The following is a 12,313-nucleotide window of genomic DNA, read 5'->3' on the forward strand; positions in this document are numbered from 1 at the left end:
GTGTGTGTGTGTGTTATATGTTTTCTGAGGTTCTCGGGTATTTGTATGTGGATCTTTGGTTATTCGGGTTTTCTCCCGCGTAAGATTCAAAGTATCTAGGCAAGCGTTTGGCGAGGTCCCACTCACCATCTTCAGGCTGGTGCTTTCGGCTTAGTGCCAGTGCAAGCAGTGTGTGACCGGAGCTGCTATCTCTATATATACAAGTGGTGGGGATGGTGTGCTGGGCTGGTTGGCTGTGCTGCAGCCTCTTGATTAGTTGATGGAGTTGATGTTGGTATAATGGGCTGTGTAATGGCCTTTTGTTGTAGAGATATCCTGGATCTTGTGCTGTCATCTCCTGGGTGGTTAGCCTCTTGTGTTTTAACGGCTTGGGTAATGGGTTGTGTGATGGGCTTGTGAGTTCTTTTGTTGTGGTACCACAACAAAAGAACTCACAAGCCCATCACACAACCCTTTTACCACAACAAAAGAACTCACAAGCCCATCACACAACCCATTACCCAAGCCGTTAAAACACAAGAGGCTAACGACCCAGGAGATGACAGCACAAGATCCAGGATATCTCTACAACAAAAGGCCATTACACAGCCCATTATACCAACATCAACTCCATCAACCAATCAAGAGGCTGCAGCACAGCCAACCAAGCACACCATCCCCACCACTTGTATATATAGAGATGGCAGCTCCGGTCACACACTGCTTGCACTGGCACTAAGCCGAAAGCACCAGCCTGAAGATGGCGAGTGGGACCTCGCCAACGTAGATACTTTGAATCTTCGCGGAGAAACCCGAATAACCAAAGATCCACATATATATATATATATATATATATATATATATATATATATATATATATATATATATATATATATATATATATATGAACATTTCAGTTAGGAGATAGATGTAATAGCAATTGATGTAAAATCATGCTTAACTTGATTCAGGAAATATAGTTAGTCCTCACTTAAAAACAATGACTGGGACCAGCATCTCCAGTGCAGTTATTAAGCAAGGCATTACAAGATCACAACTGACTTACAACATTGTAAGTCTTAACACTGTGGTTACTGCAGGTTGCTACATCAGATGACTGCAACTTGTAGTTTTACTGCCAGCTTCTCAGTTGACTGGCAGAAACTGTCTGTGAAGCATGCAAATCCTAATCATATGACTTCAGGTCATAGACTTGCAGAACTGTGATGATCATAAATGCCCATTGGATGCAAAGTACCCAAATCTTGATCATGTGTGAGAACAAGTTATAAGTTATTTTTTTCGGCTTTTCGTGTTTATTGTAACAGACTAATAACAGACTAATAAAAGAGCTACTAAAAGGAAAACAACATTCCTGCCAATACTGATAGGGAAGCCACCGTTACAGACAAAGCAATCTCCCCTCCTTTCTATTGCAGATGGTAATGAAACATCTGCAACAAAACAACCAAGCTCAGAGAGCATCAGGGACCCCACATGAAACAAACAAAATGTTAAAAAGTTATATTTATGTAATTATTTACCAAGCACATCCAAATTATATTAAAGTGACCAAAATATCTTTATAATCCCCAAGGCATGTCACAACCTTTGAACACTTAATGTTTAAAAATTGAAAGTTGGAAAATTTGACACGCCCTACCACCCACCGTTCAACTATGAGCTGTAAATATTTCCTTCTGTTGGCACCCATGGTCCCTCATACCTTTCATATATCAGCTCTCATTAGGTCTACTGTTGTACTAGCATTCCATCAATTCCAGGTTCTCTTGTCTTTATTTATTTATTTTATTTATTTATTTTGATCTGTCAATCGCTTACAAGATAATAGGTATAAGTATATACATAGTTATGAATACATGAAATGGGTACATATAAGAAAAATAAAAGAAACAATAGGACAGGGACGGTAGGCACGTTGGTGTACTTATGCACACCCTCTACAGACCTCTTAGGAAATTGGTGAGGTCAATAGTAGACAGTCTAAGGTTACAGTTTTTGGGGTTTGGGGAAGAAACCACAGAGTCAGGTAGAGTATTCCAGACATTGACCACTCTGTTGCTGAAGTTGTATTTCCTGCAATCAAATTTGGTGCGGTTAACCTTGAGTTTGTATCTATTGTTTGCTCTTGTGTTGTTATGGTTGAAGCTGAAGTATTCATTGACAGGTAAGTCATTGCAATGTATGATTTTATATACTATACTTAGATCAGACTGAAGATACGTAATTCAAGGTTTTCTAGGTCTAGAATTTCAAGTCTGGTGGCATAAGGTATTCTACAACAAGTAGAGGAGTGGAGAACTCTTCTTGTAAAATATTTCTGGACTTTCTCAACTGTGCTAATATCAGATACGTAATGTGGGTTCCAGACTGATGAGCTGTATTCGAGTATTGGTCTAGCAAATGTTTTGTATGCTCTCATTAGTAGTGTGATATTACCAGAGAAAAAGCTACGTAGGATTAGGTTAACAACTCTTAACGCCTTTTTGGCTATGTAGTTACAGTGGGCTCTAGGACTTAGATCATTAGAGATGAGTATTCCAAGGTCCTTTACAGAGCTTGGATCATCAACAAGGTCTTGACTATTCAGCTTGTATTTTATTTTCTGATTTTTTTTTGCCAATATGTAAGACAGAGCATTTATTTGTTGAGATTTGAAGTTACCATTTGTTTGACCATTCTGATTCATAGTCAAGGTCTTTTTGAAGGGTAGCAGTATTGTCTGTGGTATTGAACAGCTTTACATCATCAGTGAAGAGAACGCAGTTGCTCTTAATATGATCACAGAGGTCATTTATGTAGAGTATGAAGAGAGTTGGTCCTAGATCACTGTCTTGGAGGACACCACTATTGACAGGTACATAATTTGATAGGACACTCCCAATTTTGAACATTTGTTGTCTGTTTGACAGGAATGCTTCTATCCAGTTATGCAGTTGTCCAGAGATATCATAAGATTTTATTTTTAGGAGTAGTTTGTCGTGTACCATTGAATCAAAGGCTTTGCAGAAGTCTATGTAGATTGCGTCTGTTGTTTTGCCCTGATCGAGTTGTGTAGTCCATATGTTTTTGCAGTGTAAGAGTTGCAGATTACAGGATAGTTTTTTCCTGAAACCAAATTGTTTATTAGAGAGTAGGTTGTTTGTCTCTAAGTGGAGGATAATGGATTGGTTAATAATTGATTCCATGACTTTACAGGTGACGCAGCATAAAGAGATTGGTCTGTAATTTTCAACTAGGCTGAGGTCTTCCTTTTTGAAGATGGGGATGACCGTGGCTTATGACCATAGGTTTGGCAAGGAGCTGGTCCTGAAAGATTTTTCAAAGATTATGTTTAGAGGTTCTGCTATGGCAGTGGATAGCTTTTCAAAGAAGTAGGCACATATTCCATCCGGTCCAATAGATAGAGATGGTTTTAGATTGCGTAGTGCTTTTTCAACATTGTCTTCTGTAAAATCTCTATGTATTAGATCATTGTAGTTTTCTGTGGTTCGACTAGGAAATACTGGGCATGATCCATTGCTGTTTACAAATACTGAGCCAAAGAGTATGTTAAAGAGGTTGGCTTTAATGGTGTCATTGTTGCTGTCTTTACCATTAGGTCCTATCAGGGGTGGGATGGACCTTGAGTCTTTTAGTTTGTTTTTTACAAAATTGTGAAAAGTGCGGGTGGAATTGGTGTGTAGAAGGTTTTCCTCTTGTTTAATGTGATAATTGATGCATTCAGTCTTTATCTGGTGGCATAAATTTTTGTATCGGCTTTTGAAGTTGGCAATGTGACCATGTATGTGTCCAGTATGTTCCAATAGCCCACTTATTGTCAGTTTGTCCTCTTCCCCAGCATTTGGTCTGGACCCTGGGCAATGTCCAGATCAGTATGATTGTCTTAGTTCACATCACGCTTATATTTGAGGTAAGCAAGTGAAGCTTTAGGAGGTCGTAATGTGCTGTTACCACTAATTTATCCAGCCGTTCTATTTTTTTTATTTTAAAAACCAATATATTAAAAAACTGTCGGTGTGGAAGAAATATGTAAAGTGGTTAAAAAATGGCTAAAGTACAGGACTTGAGGTAACCATCTCCTCCATCAGTAATTTGTTAGTAATTCATGTAACGATCCATAGATATTAAAGAGTAAATATACCATCTGTATATTGCAGTACAATTTTTTTCCAGTACAATTTGCAATTCAGTTCTTGTGCATGGTGAACACTTCTAGTTTATTGGTGTACTTCTCCTCTGTTATATAAGTTGTAATCGGTATTCTATGTGCCAAGGTAGGGCAGAAATACCAGAGCAGTTATCTTTTGTCCCTGAAGATATAGAATGCACACTAGTTTTTGTGTGCTATTTTTATGCCACTAAATTGGCATATTTTTTCCTAATTTGAATTACAGGATTACATTCATTGATTATGAATCATAAATATAAGGTCAACATTTTTTATTAGTTGAATTTTTTTAATTTGTGTTGAGAAAATATGTGACTATGTATTTTTGCATTCATATTTATTGATTTGAATTATTTTAGCTCATTAAAATGAGTTTTGTGAAGAATTAGAGAAGGGGAAAAGATGGCTTATGTCCTTTATCTCTGAGCACAAGTATAAGTAAATTTAAAAGTATAATTTATCCATTTTGTTCAGCGTGGAGATATTTATGATTACTATAAATTCACATGGTACTAAATTTCTTAAGAAAGTTGGACTTGAGTATCCTTAAATTGCAAAAAAGTCTGTCCCTCCTTTGAAGCCCAAGTTCATACTTTGAGCTCCATATAGACAAGAAATATATGTGATATTATGAAAATATTAGGTAGGGACTAACCAGAGAACCTTGTACAGAAAGGGAGAAACACACCTGTGTTTTTTCATTAATCCTTCCATGCAATAATTAATGAAAGCTTTCATGGCATAATATTTGCATTTCACCATAAGAAACATGGGCAAGATGAAGCTGAAATATGCCATCCCTGTCAGGTGATTAATGTATTTTGAAAGAAAATTGTGGCTGCTGGGGATCACACATCACCTGGGTATATAGCAGTATCATGTGGAGAAAGGAAAAAAAAATCTGATATCTCTAAGCAATCCTGGTTTCCCAATCTTACCAGCAATGGGGAACCAGACTTTGTACTGACAACCTTTAGGGAATGGGCCCAAACCTACCTTATTCCTAGTGAAAGAGCAGCTTTACACCAAACCAATTACGTTTTGTGTATTATTGATTGTTGATTATTTTCTCCCTCTTTTATTAGTTTGGTTGCTGACATTGTAGTGTTCAACTCTGCCTACAATATGGAGTCATTTCTAACATCGATTGGGAAATTTATGAAATTGATGCCTGATCACAGGCCTAAACATCTGGAAAAGCTAATCAGGCCAAAATGCCAAGTCCTTTACTTTCCAATAAAGTTCCCAAATGTGAGCAGGTTAGTACCTTTCAACCATCTTCTCTAACTGGGCTCAGGTATTACTGTGCTTCATCTCACCACTATTATAATCATGGTAACCAAAGGAATATATTTCATGCCAAAATATTTTTTGAGACAGAGCTAAGAAACTCTTAGAGTATAGTAAGTATTAAGCCAGGACAATTTGTAAGTGAGCAATAATAGAGATGGAGTGGTGGGGGAAAGAAAGTAGAGCAAAAATAGAAAGACTGCTAAAGAAAAATTATACACAAAAATTCTGTGAAGAAAAATAATAATCAAAAGACATGTTTTTATATAGTTGTTGGTTTAGAGAAAGCATATGGTAAATGAATAGACTTAATTTATGGAAAGTTTGTGTGAAGAATGTTGTTTGCTGAATACTGTATGAATGATAAATGGAAAAAGTAAAGCATGCATGGATATAAATGGAATGCTTACTGAATGTTTACATTGATGAGAAACTAAAAGAAGGTTATATAATGACCCTTCATTGTTTATAGGTATATAGCCAAATGTAGGTATAGCCAAATGTTTAAGGAAAGCTTATGGTGAATATTGAGATATGTTGATTAGATACATGAATGTATATGTATTTTTGAGCACAAATGATGTCATGTTGTTAGCTGGGAATTTGAATATTGGATGTTAAATAGGCTATATATATATATATGCAATGAGAATGGGTTAAAATAATATATCAAGGACAAATAGAGTACATAAATGGATTTGTTTATCTTGGTAGAAAATATATTTACAAAAGATGTAAAAATGGTTGGAGAAAATGTAAAAGGTTCAAATGCTGGTAGAAAAGTAATGAGTATTAGATGATCTATTGTGAGAATGAATATCAAAACAAGCAAAATTGGTTGCTTATAAAGGCTGCTTTTGTTTACTTAGTTATATGAAGCTGAAAGTGGAATATAAAAGGAGAACTATAAAGAGAACTGAATGGATTTGGAAAGGATTACATACTTAAGAAATGTGCAGGGAAGGAAGAAATAAAGCCAGGAATAAATGGGTGTCAATGAAAGTTGATTCATTGGTTGACTAGTAAAAAATGTGATGAGGTATTTTGGTCATACATAGAAAGAATAAATATAGAAGGAATATATGAAAGAAGAGTGAATTAAGGAAGAAGAAAGAAATGAACTAGAGTTGAATAGAGTTGGTAGGATTTTCAAACAGAGAAAGGTGAGCAATTTATGGAAGCAAAGCAGTGGTGGGATTCAATTTTTTTTTACTACCGGTTCTGTGGGCGTGGCTTGGTGGGCGTGGCAGGGGAAGGATACTGTAAAATCTCCAGTGAGAGGTGAAATTTGCCGGTTCTCCAAATTACTCAAAATTTCCGCTACCAATTCTCCAGAACTGGTCAGAACTTGCTGAATGCCACCTCTGAAGCAAAGGTACATTACAGAGATCGAAAAATACTGAAAGTTACAATGAATGGTGTCTATGTAAATTAAGTTTGGTCATCTTTCTTTCTTTTCTATCATTGCATCTTTAATTATTATTATTATTATTATTATTATTATTATTATTATTATTATTATTATTATTATTACTTACTAATTCTTGAGATCTTTTGGTCCTTTGCATAACATTGATTTCACAGAAGACAGTAGTGTCATTGGTATGTATAGATGGATGGATTCCTACTTTGCCAGTGTTGCTTGTGTGTGTGCATGTGTATGAGAGTGTATGAGAGCGAGAGGGAGAGGGAGGGAGGAAGAGAGGGAGAGAGAATATGAATATAAATATGAATGTGAATGAATAAGTGCTGGCCATAGGAAGCATGTCCCAATAGATTTGGTTAGTTTATTGCTTTCTCAGATCTCCAATAGCTAAGGATTGTTCTCTGCTGCCTAATAATATCCTGTTTTATTACACTTACACTTAGAATAACTTTATTGTCACTTTGAATGTACATCAATCAGCATACATTCAAATGAAATTTTATTGCATACAACTCTCAAAGGATCACCACCTCCAAAATACACTACATAAACATGGCTAAATAAATAAATAATAAATAAATAAATAATAAATAAATAATAATAATAATAAATAAATAAATATAAATAAATAAATAAATAAATATAAATAAATAAATAAATAATAAAAATAAATAAATAAATAATAAAAATAAATAATAAATAAATAAATAAATAAATAAATAATAAATAAATAAATAAATAAATAAATAATAATAATAAATATGCATATACCCACATATATTATACGACACAGAGAAACAATACAATCTGGTTTGGATGTATACATACCAGTGGTGGGATTAAATTTTTTTTACTACCGGTTCTGTGGGCATGGCATGGCTTGGTGGATGTGGCAGGGGAACGATACTGTAAAATCTCCATTCCCTCCCCACTCCACTAACCTGCTTTCCAGCTCCGTTCTCCTGTGCAGGGCAACAAAAGAAGACCCAGCCAATCAGCTGGGACTTGGGAGGCAGAGACTAGATGAGGGTGGGGCCATTCAGAGGTGATACTTGCCAGTTCTCCGAACTACTCAAAATTTCCGCTACCGGTTCTCCGAACTACTCAAAATTTCTGCTACCAGTTCTCCAGAACTGGTCAGAACCTGATGAATACCACCTCTGATGATACATGTACGTGGCGAGAAAAACGTATCCTGCAAGTTTACCAGACAGATGGCATAGGGAACAAAGCTGTTACAGAATCTGCTAGAGTCCTGCTAGAAAATGGTTAAAAAGTACCAGTATTCCAGTGAATCTTTTCCCTCTCCGTGTATGATTGGCAGAAGACAAGGTGAAAATTGGAGGCCTAGCAGACAGAATTTTCAGATCCAAAGTATAAAAGGGATTGACAGATCCAACAGGAGATGAGAAGAAAGAACCTTCCAAAATTAGGAGATACAATATACAATCTTAGGAATGTCAAATTATTTAATTAATACATTATCTAGTGACATTGAACAGTCCCTTTGTGGAATGCTAGTGGCAGGGAGAACTGCACAACCCTAAGGATTACTTCACGCCTCCCACACACAGCTATCTGTATTTTGAGGTCATTTTTTTCCATGCACCCCATCCTGTGAAACAGTAGGGGATCCCAGGAAAAGGAAACACCCATCTTTTATCAATCTTCCTCTGCCAACTACTTTAATGTCTTCTCTGACACTTGCAGAAATGTTTTATTATTATTTTTATAGGCTTTAAAATACTAGTCATTTGTAATATTCCGGATGGTGTATAGTTTTCATACTGCTTTTATATATTTGTTGTTTTTAAAACCTTTTTATGTGCTGTTTCTTTTATGTATGCTTTCTACTGTTATAGTAAACTATCCAGACAATTTATTTGAATAATAGGGCATCCATTTTAATGGAAGAATGCATAAACAAATATTTGGTTTGTTGGCCCAATAATCTGATTTAGTATTAGTCATCTTTTAATATACCAGTTACTAGTTGGGGAATGACTCTGTTGGAAATTCAGTGAGTTAATTTGCTACATATTCTCCTTATATAATTTTGAAGAATATACAAAAAGATATGGGTTTTAGCAGCTACACTAGAGAATTGTTGACATTTATATGTATAGAATATATAAAAAGAAAATATATAGAGATTGGCCTGGTTGAATACATGCCAGTGTGGTATTTTTTTAAAAAAAAATGGCATTGTACAATACTCTGAATACTGTGTTTCAAAAAACCAATTCAATTTTTTAAGCATACATTTTACATAAGCTTTCATTCATTAAATTTGAAAATTAATTGTGGCATACCTTCTGATTTACTTTCTGTATTTTATATATTGTTAATATATATATATTTAAAAAAGACAAACTATTTACTGCTTGTAATAAACATTAACAGAGCAATCCATGCAAAAAGTTATGCATTTTAGTTTCAGTTTTTAGTTACAGTTGCCGCTATTTATTTTTCTAATAAGATCTTCTATTAAATAAATGTTGAATGCACCTATGGCAATTGAATGCAGTTTATTAATTTAGTCTGTGTTACTCTAGCAAAAGCAAGCTGAATGGAAATGGAGAGAAAAAGGTTAAGAAATATCAGGGCCAAACTTAGATTCATAAAGCAAGCTTTTTGCCCAGAGTGTTTTCAAGTTATTTTCAAATGGTAATTTGCTTTATCCAAACCAAACTCATACAGTGTAAGTAAGTGATTATTTGCATGAGTGACAGTCATTTGAATGCCTGTAGTCTTTTAAAAATGCATAAGTTTGCAGCGATGTCGAGGACGGGCTGGAGAACAAAATAACTAAGGTGATTATTTTCTCTCTCCGTACTTTGACCTCCTTTTTACTTGTTGTTACTTCCTTTAATATGATTTGTATTTCTATATTGAAAACAAGAAAGCACTATTTTTAGGCTTGCAACTAAGATTTTTAAAAGCAAGCTTTTAAGTTAAATGTTGTGATTCTGATATGAAATAAAGAGTTATTAATGCAGGATATTTGACCTAGAACTAGGGACATATCACAAGAGGAAGTAGGTAGCAATTTAGGTTAAAAAAAGAAGAAAATGAATTTATTTGTAGTGTTTCTTAACCAAAGATAACAAATGCAACTTACAAGAAAACATGACTAGGTTAATTGTAACAGAGTTAGAGAAGATATACTCCAATTTCTAGCTATAATGTGAATGTGTACACTGTCTTCTTTCAGAATAAATAGTGTCACGTATATCTTTGTTTTTTGGTGTGTGTTTGTAAACAACAACCTCACATAATTGTTCCGTTCAGTTGCTGGTTAGTCTTACTTCTCTGATCAACTGATAAAATAAAAATAACGAAAACATTAAAAGGTCCTAATACAAATAATCAGAACAGTGCAGAATACCGTCTTCTTGCTGGTGCATCATAAGCTTGTGAGAAAAAGACTCAAGACATCTCCACCCTATCATATCCTAAGAGATAGTGGCTCTAAACTTTGTTTCTGCAATTTATATGCTTCTCAGTTCCCAAAGGGGCAGCATATAAATTGTTGAGAAATAATTCACTTGTTATACATTTTGTCCCACTATTCCTGTCATCTTAATCAATCTCGCTAAAGAGAAATCTGTGAGGATCACACTTGGGGAAAAAAACAATCTGGCAACCCACATTTACAATTGCAATGTGTACTTCAACTCTGTCCATCTACCTTTCTTCTCCCCCACCCCCATTTTTGGCCACCCTGCACTCTACTGCCACCTACCCTGCCACCCCCACCTGACCATCACTGTCTTCTACCTTCTGCTTCTGCTGACGTACACCCAGCCAAGGTAGCTGCTGGCCCTTTGCAACACCTGATGGCCATAATGACTTGTGAGGCCTCTGCAAGGCCTCCATAATGCTTCATGAGGACTTTGTGATGAGTTTGTGACACTACACAGAGGCCTTATGAAAGGTCAGTAGTTGCCGGGGATGTGCACTTCTCAGCAGTAGAAGGAAGAAGACTGCAAAGGGGCAGCTAGAGGTGGCAGAGGGGTGGAGAGCAGGGCAGCCAAAAGGGCAACGATAGGGGGCAGATATTTGGGTAGAAGAGCTGGAGGTGAGTATAGCAGGGCAATCTGTCAAAGTCAATCTGTCCCCATCTGTCAAAGGGAGCATGCTGGCCCCCTACCAGGAAGAGGCAGTGAGATGGAGCCAGCAAAAGAAGTGTGAGTTCCCCATCTAATGATGGCATGGTTTTTACCTAATGACCATAAGCAGAACTACAGAACCGCCATTGCTAATCAGTACAGTCACATGATGTTTTCTCTAATGACTGCTTTGCTTCGGGAGGGAAATTCTAGTCTCCACTGGAGTCATTTTACCTGTAGTAGTAAATGGAAAATATGGATTATCAGTATGTTTTTGCTGATTCCATTTTCTATAGAGTCAAGGACAGGTGGGTAACACCAGGGGTGGGATTCTACCAGTTCGCACCTATTCGCTAGAACCGGTTGTTAACATTCTAAGCAGTTTGGAGAACCGGTTGTTAGAAGAAATGACTGGCCTAATCCTGTAAGGAAGGCAGGAAGGAAACATTCTGGTGTTGCTTACAGAAGCTGTCTCTCCGTTAACCCTTATTACATTCTTGGCAGGACTGGACTTGCTGTCTCAGGAACTTCTCTGGAGTTTTTTTTTCTCCTCCTTTGCTGGTACTTTGCTTGTGTGGAGTGACCATTCAAAGTTACAATGGCACTGAAAAAAGTGACTTATGACCATTTTTCACACTTACGACTGTTGCAGCATCCCCACAGTCATGAGAGGCCAGGCGAAGAGATGCATGCCTCAATGTGATATTGAGTTGGCCACACCCAGCCAATAGCATGACCACCAAGCCATGTCCACCCAGTCACATGACCACCAAGCCACGCCCACCACCCAAGCCACGCCCACAAAACCTGTTGTTAAAATTATTGAATCCCACCCCTTAAAGTTGGCAGTGGAAAAATATATTTTCATATTAGCAGACTTCATACTGTAGGACTTTGGAGGTTTTTCCACCCACATTTCAGCCTCACAGTTTAGCTGTCACGTTGGCATTTTGTAAGATTAAGGCTAGAGTTTCCCATTGTGAAAATAAATCTTGATTTGCCATTTAGTTTGGTAATTTTAACAAGCTACGCTAGACAATCTTGAACTTTTGTTTCATTTAGCCCAAGGATGACAAGGGCACGGGTGTCAAACTCACGACATCACATTGTTATCACATGACGTATCACAACTTTTCCCCCTTTGCGAAACCAGGGGTGGGTGTGGCCAGTGCATGACGTATCCAAGTTTGACACCCCTGATCAAGGGTTCAAAATTTTAGATGGCACAATCAACATCTAACAAGTATTGTCAAAAGCATACTCCAGTCTCACGTGATTTTCAAATGCTGCTGAGGCCATAAAAGAATGGCACGT

At 36.6% G+C, this 12,313-nt stretch overlaps 1 protein-coding gene across 3 annotated transcripts in view; it reads left to right on the forward strand.

Moving 5' to 3' along the window:
- The window catches only part of QTMAN (queuosine-tRNA mannosyltransferase), a 270,156-nt gene that overhangs the window by 138,243 nt on the left and 119,600 nt on the right, over nucleotides 1–12,313 (forward strand). For all 3 annotated transcript variants that reach the window (XM_026673512.2, XM_087950077.1, XM_087950076.1), the window contains exon 4: nucleotides 5,257–5,430. In XM_026673512.2, the coding sequence (XP_026529297.2) occupies nucleotides 5,257–5,430 (174 nt within the window). The remainder of the gene's footprint in view (nucleotides 1–5,256; nucleotides 5,431–12,313) is intronic.

Source organism: Notechis scutatus, chromosome 1 (genome assembly GCF_049901735.1).
Source record: "Notechis scutatus isolate UNSWTSFEM ecotype Mainland chromosome 1, rNotScu1.2, whole genome shotgun sequence".
Lineage (NCBI taxonomy): Eukaryota > Metazoa > Chordata > Lepidosauria > Squamata > Elapidae > Notechis > Notechis scutatus.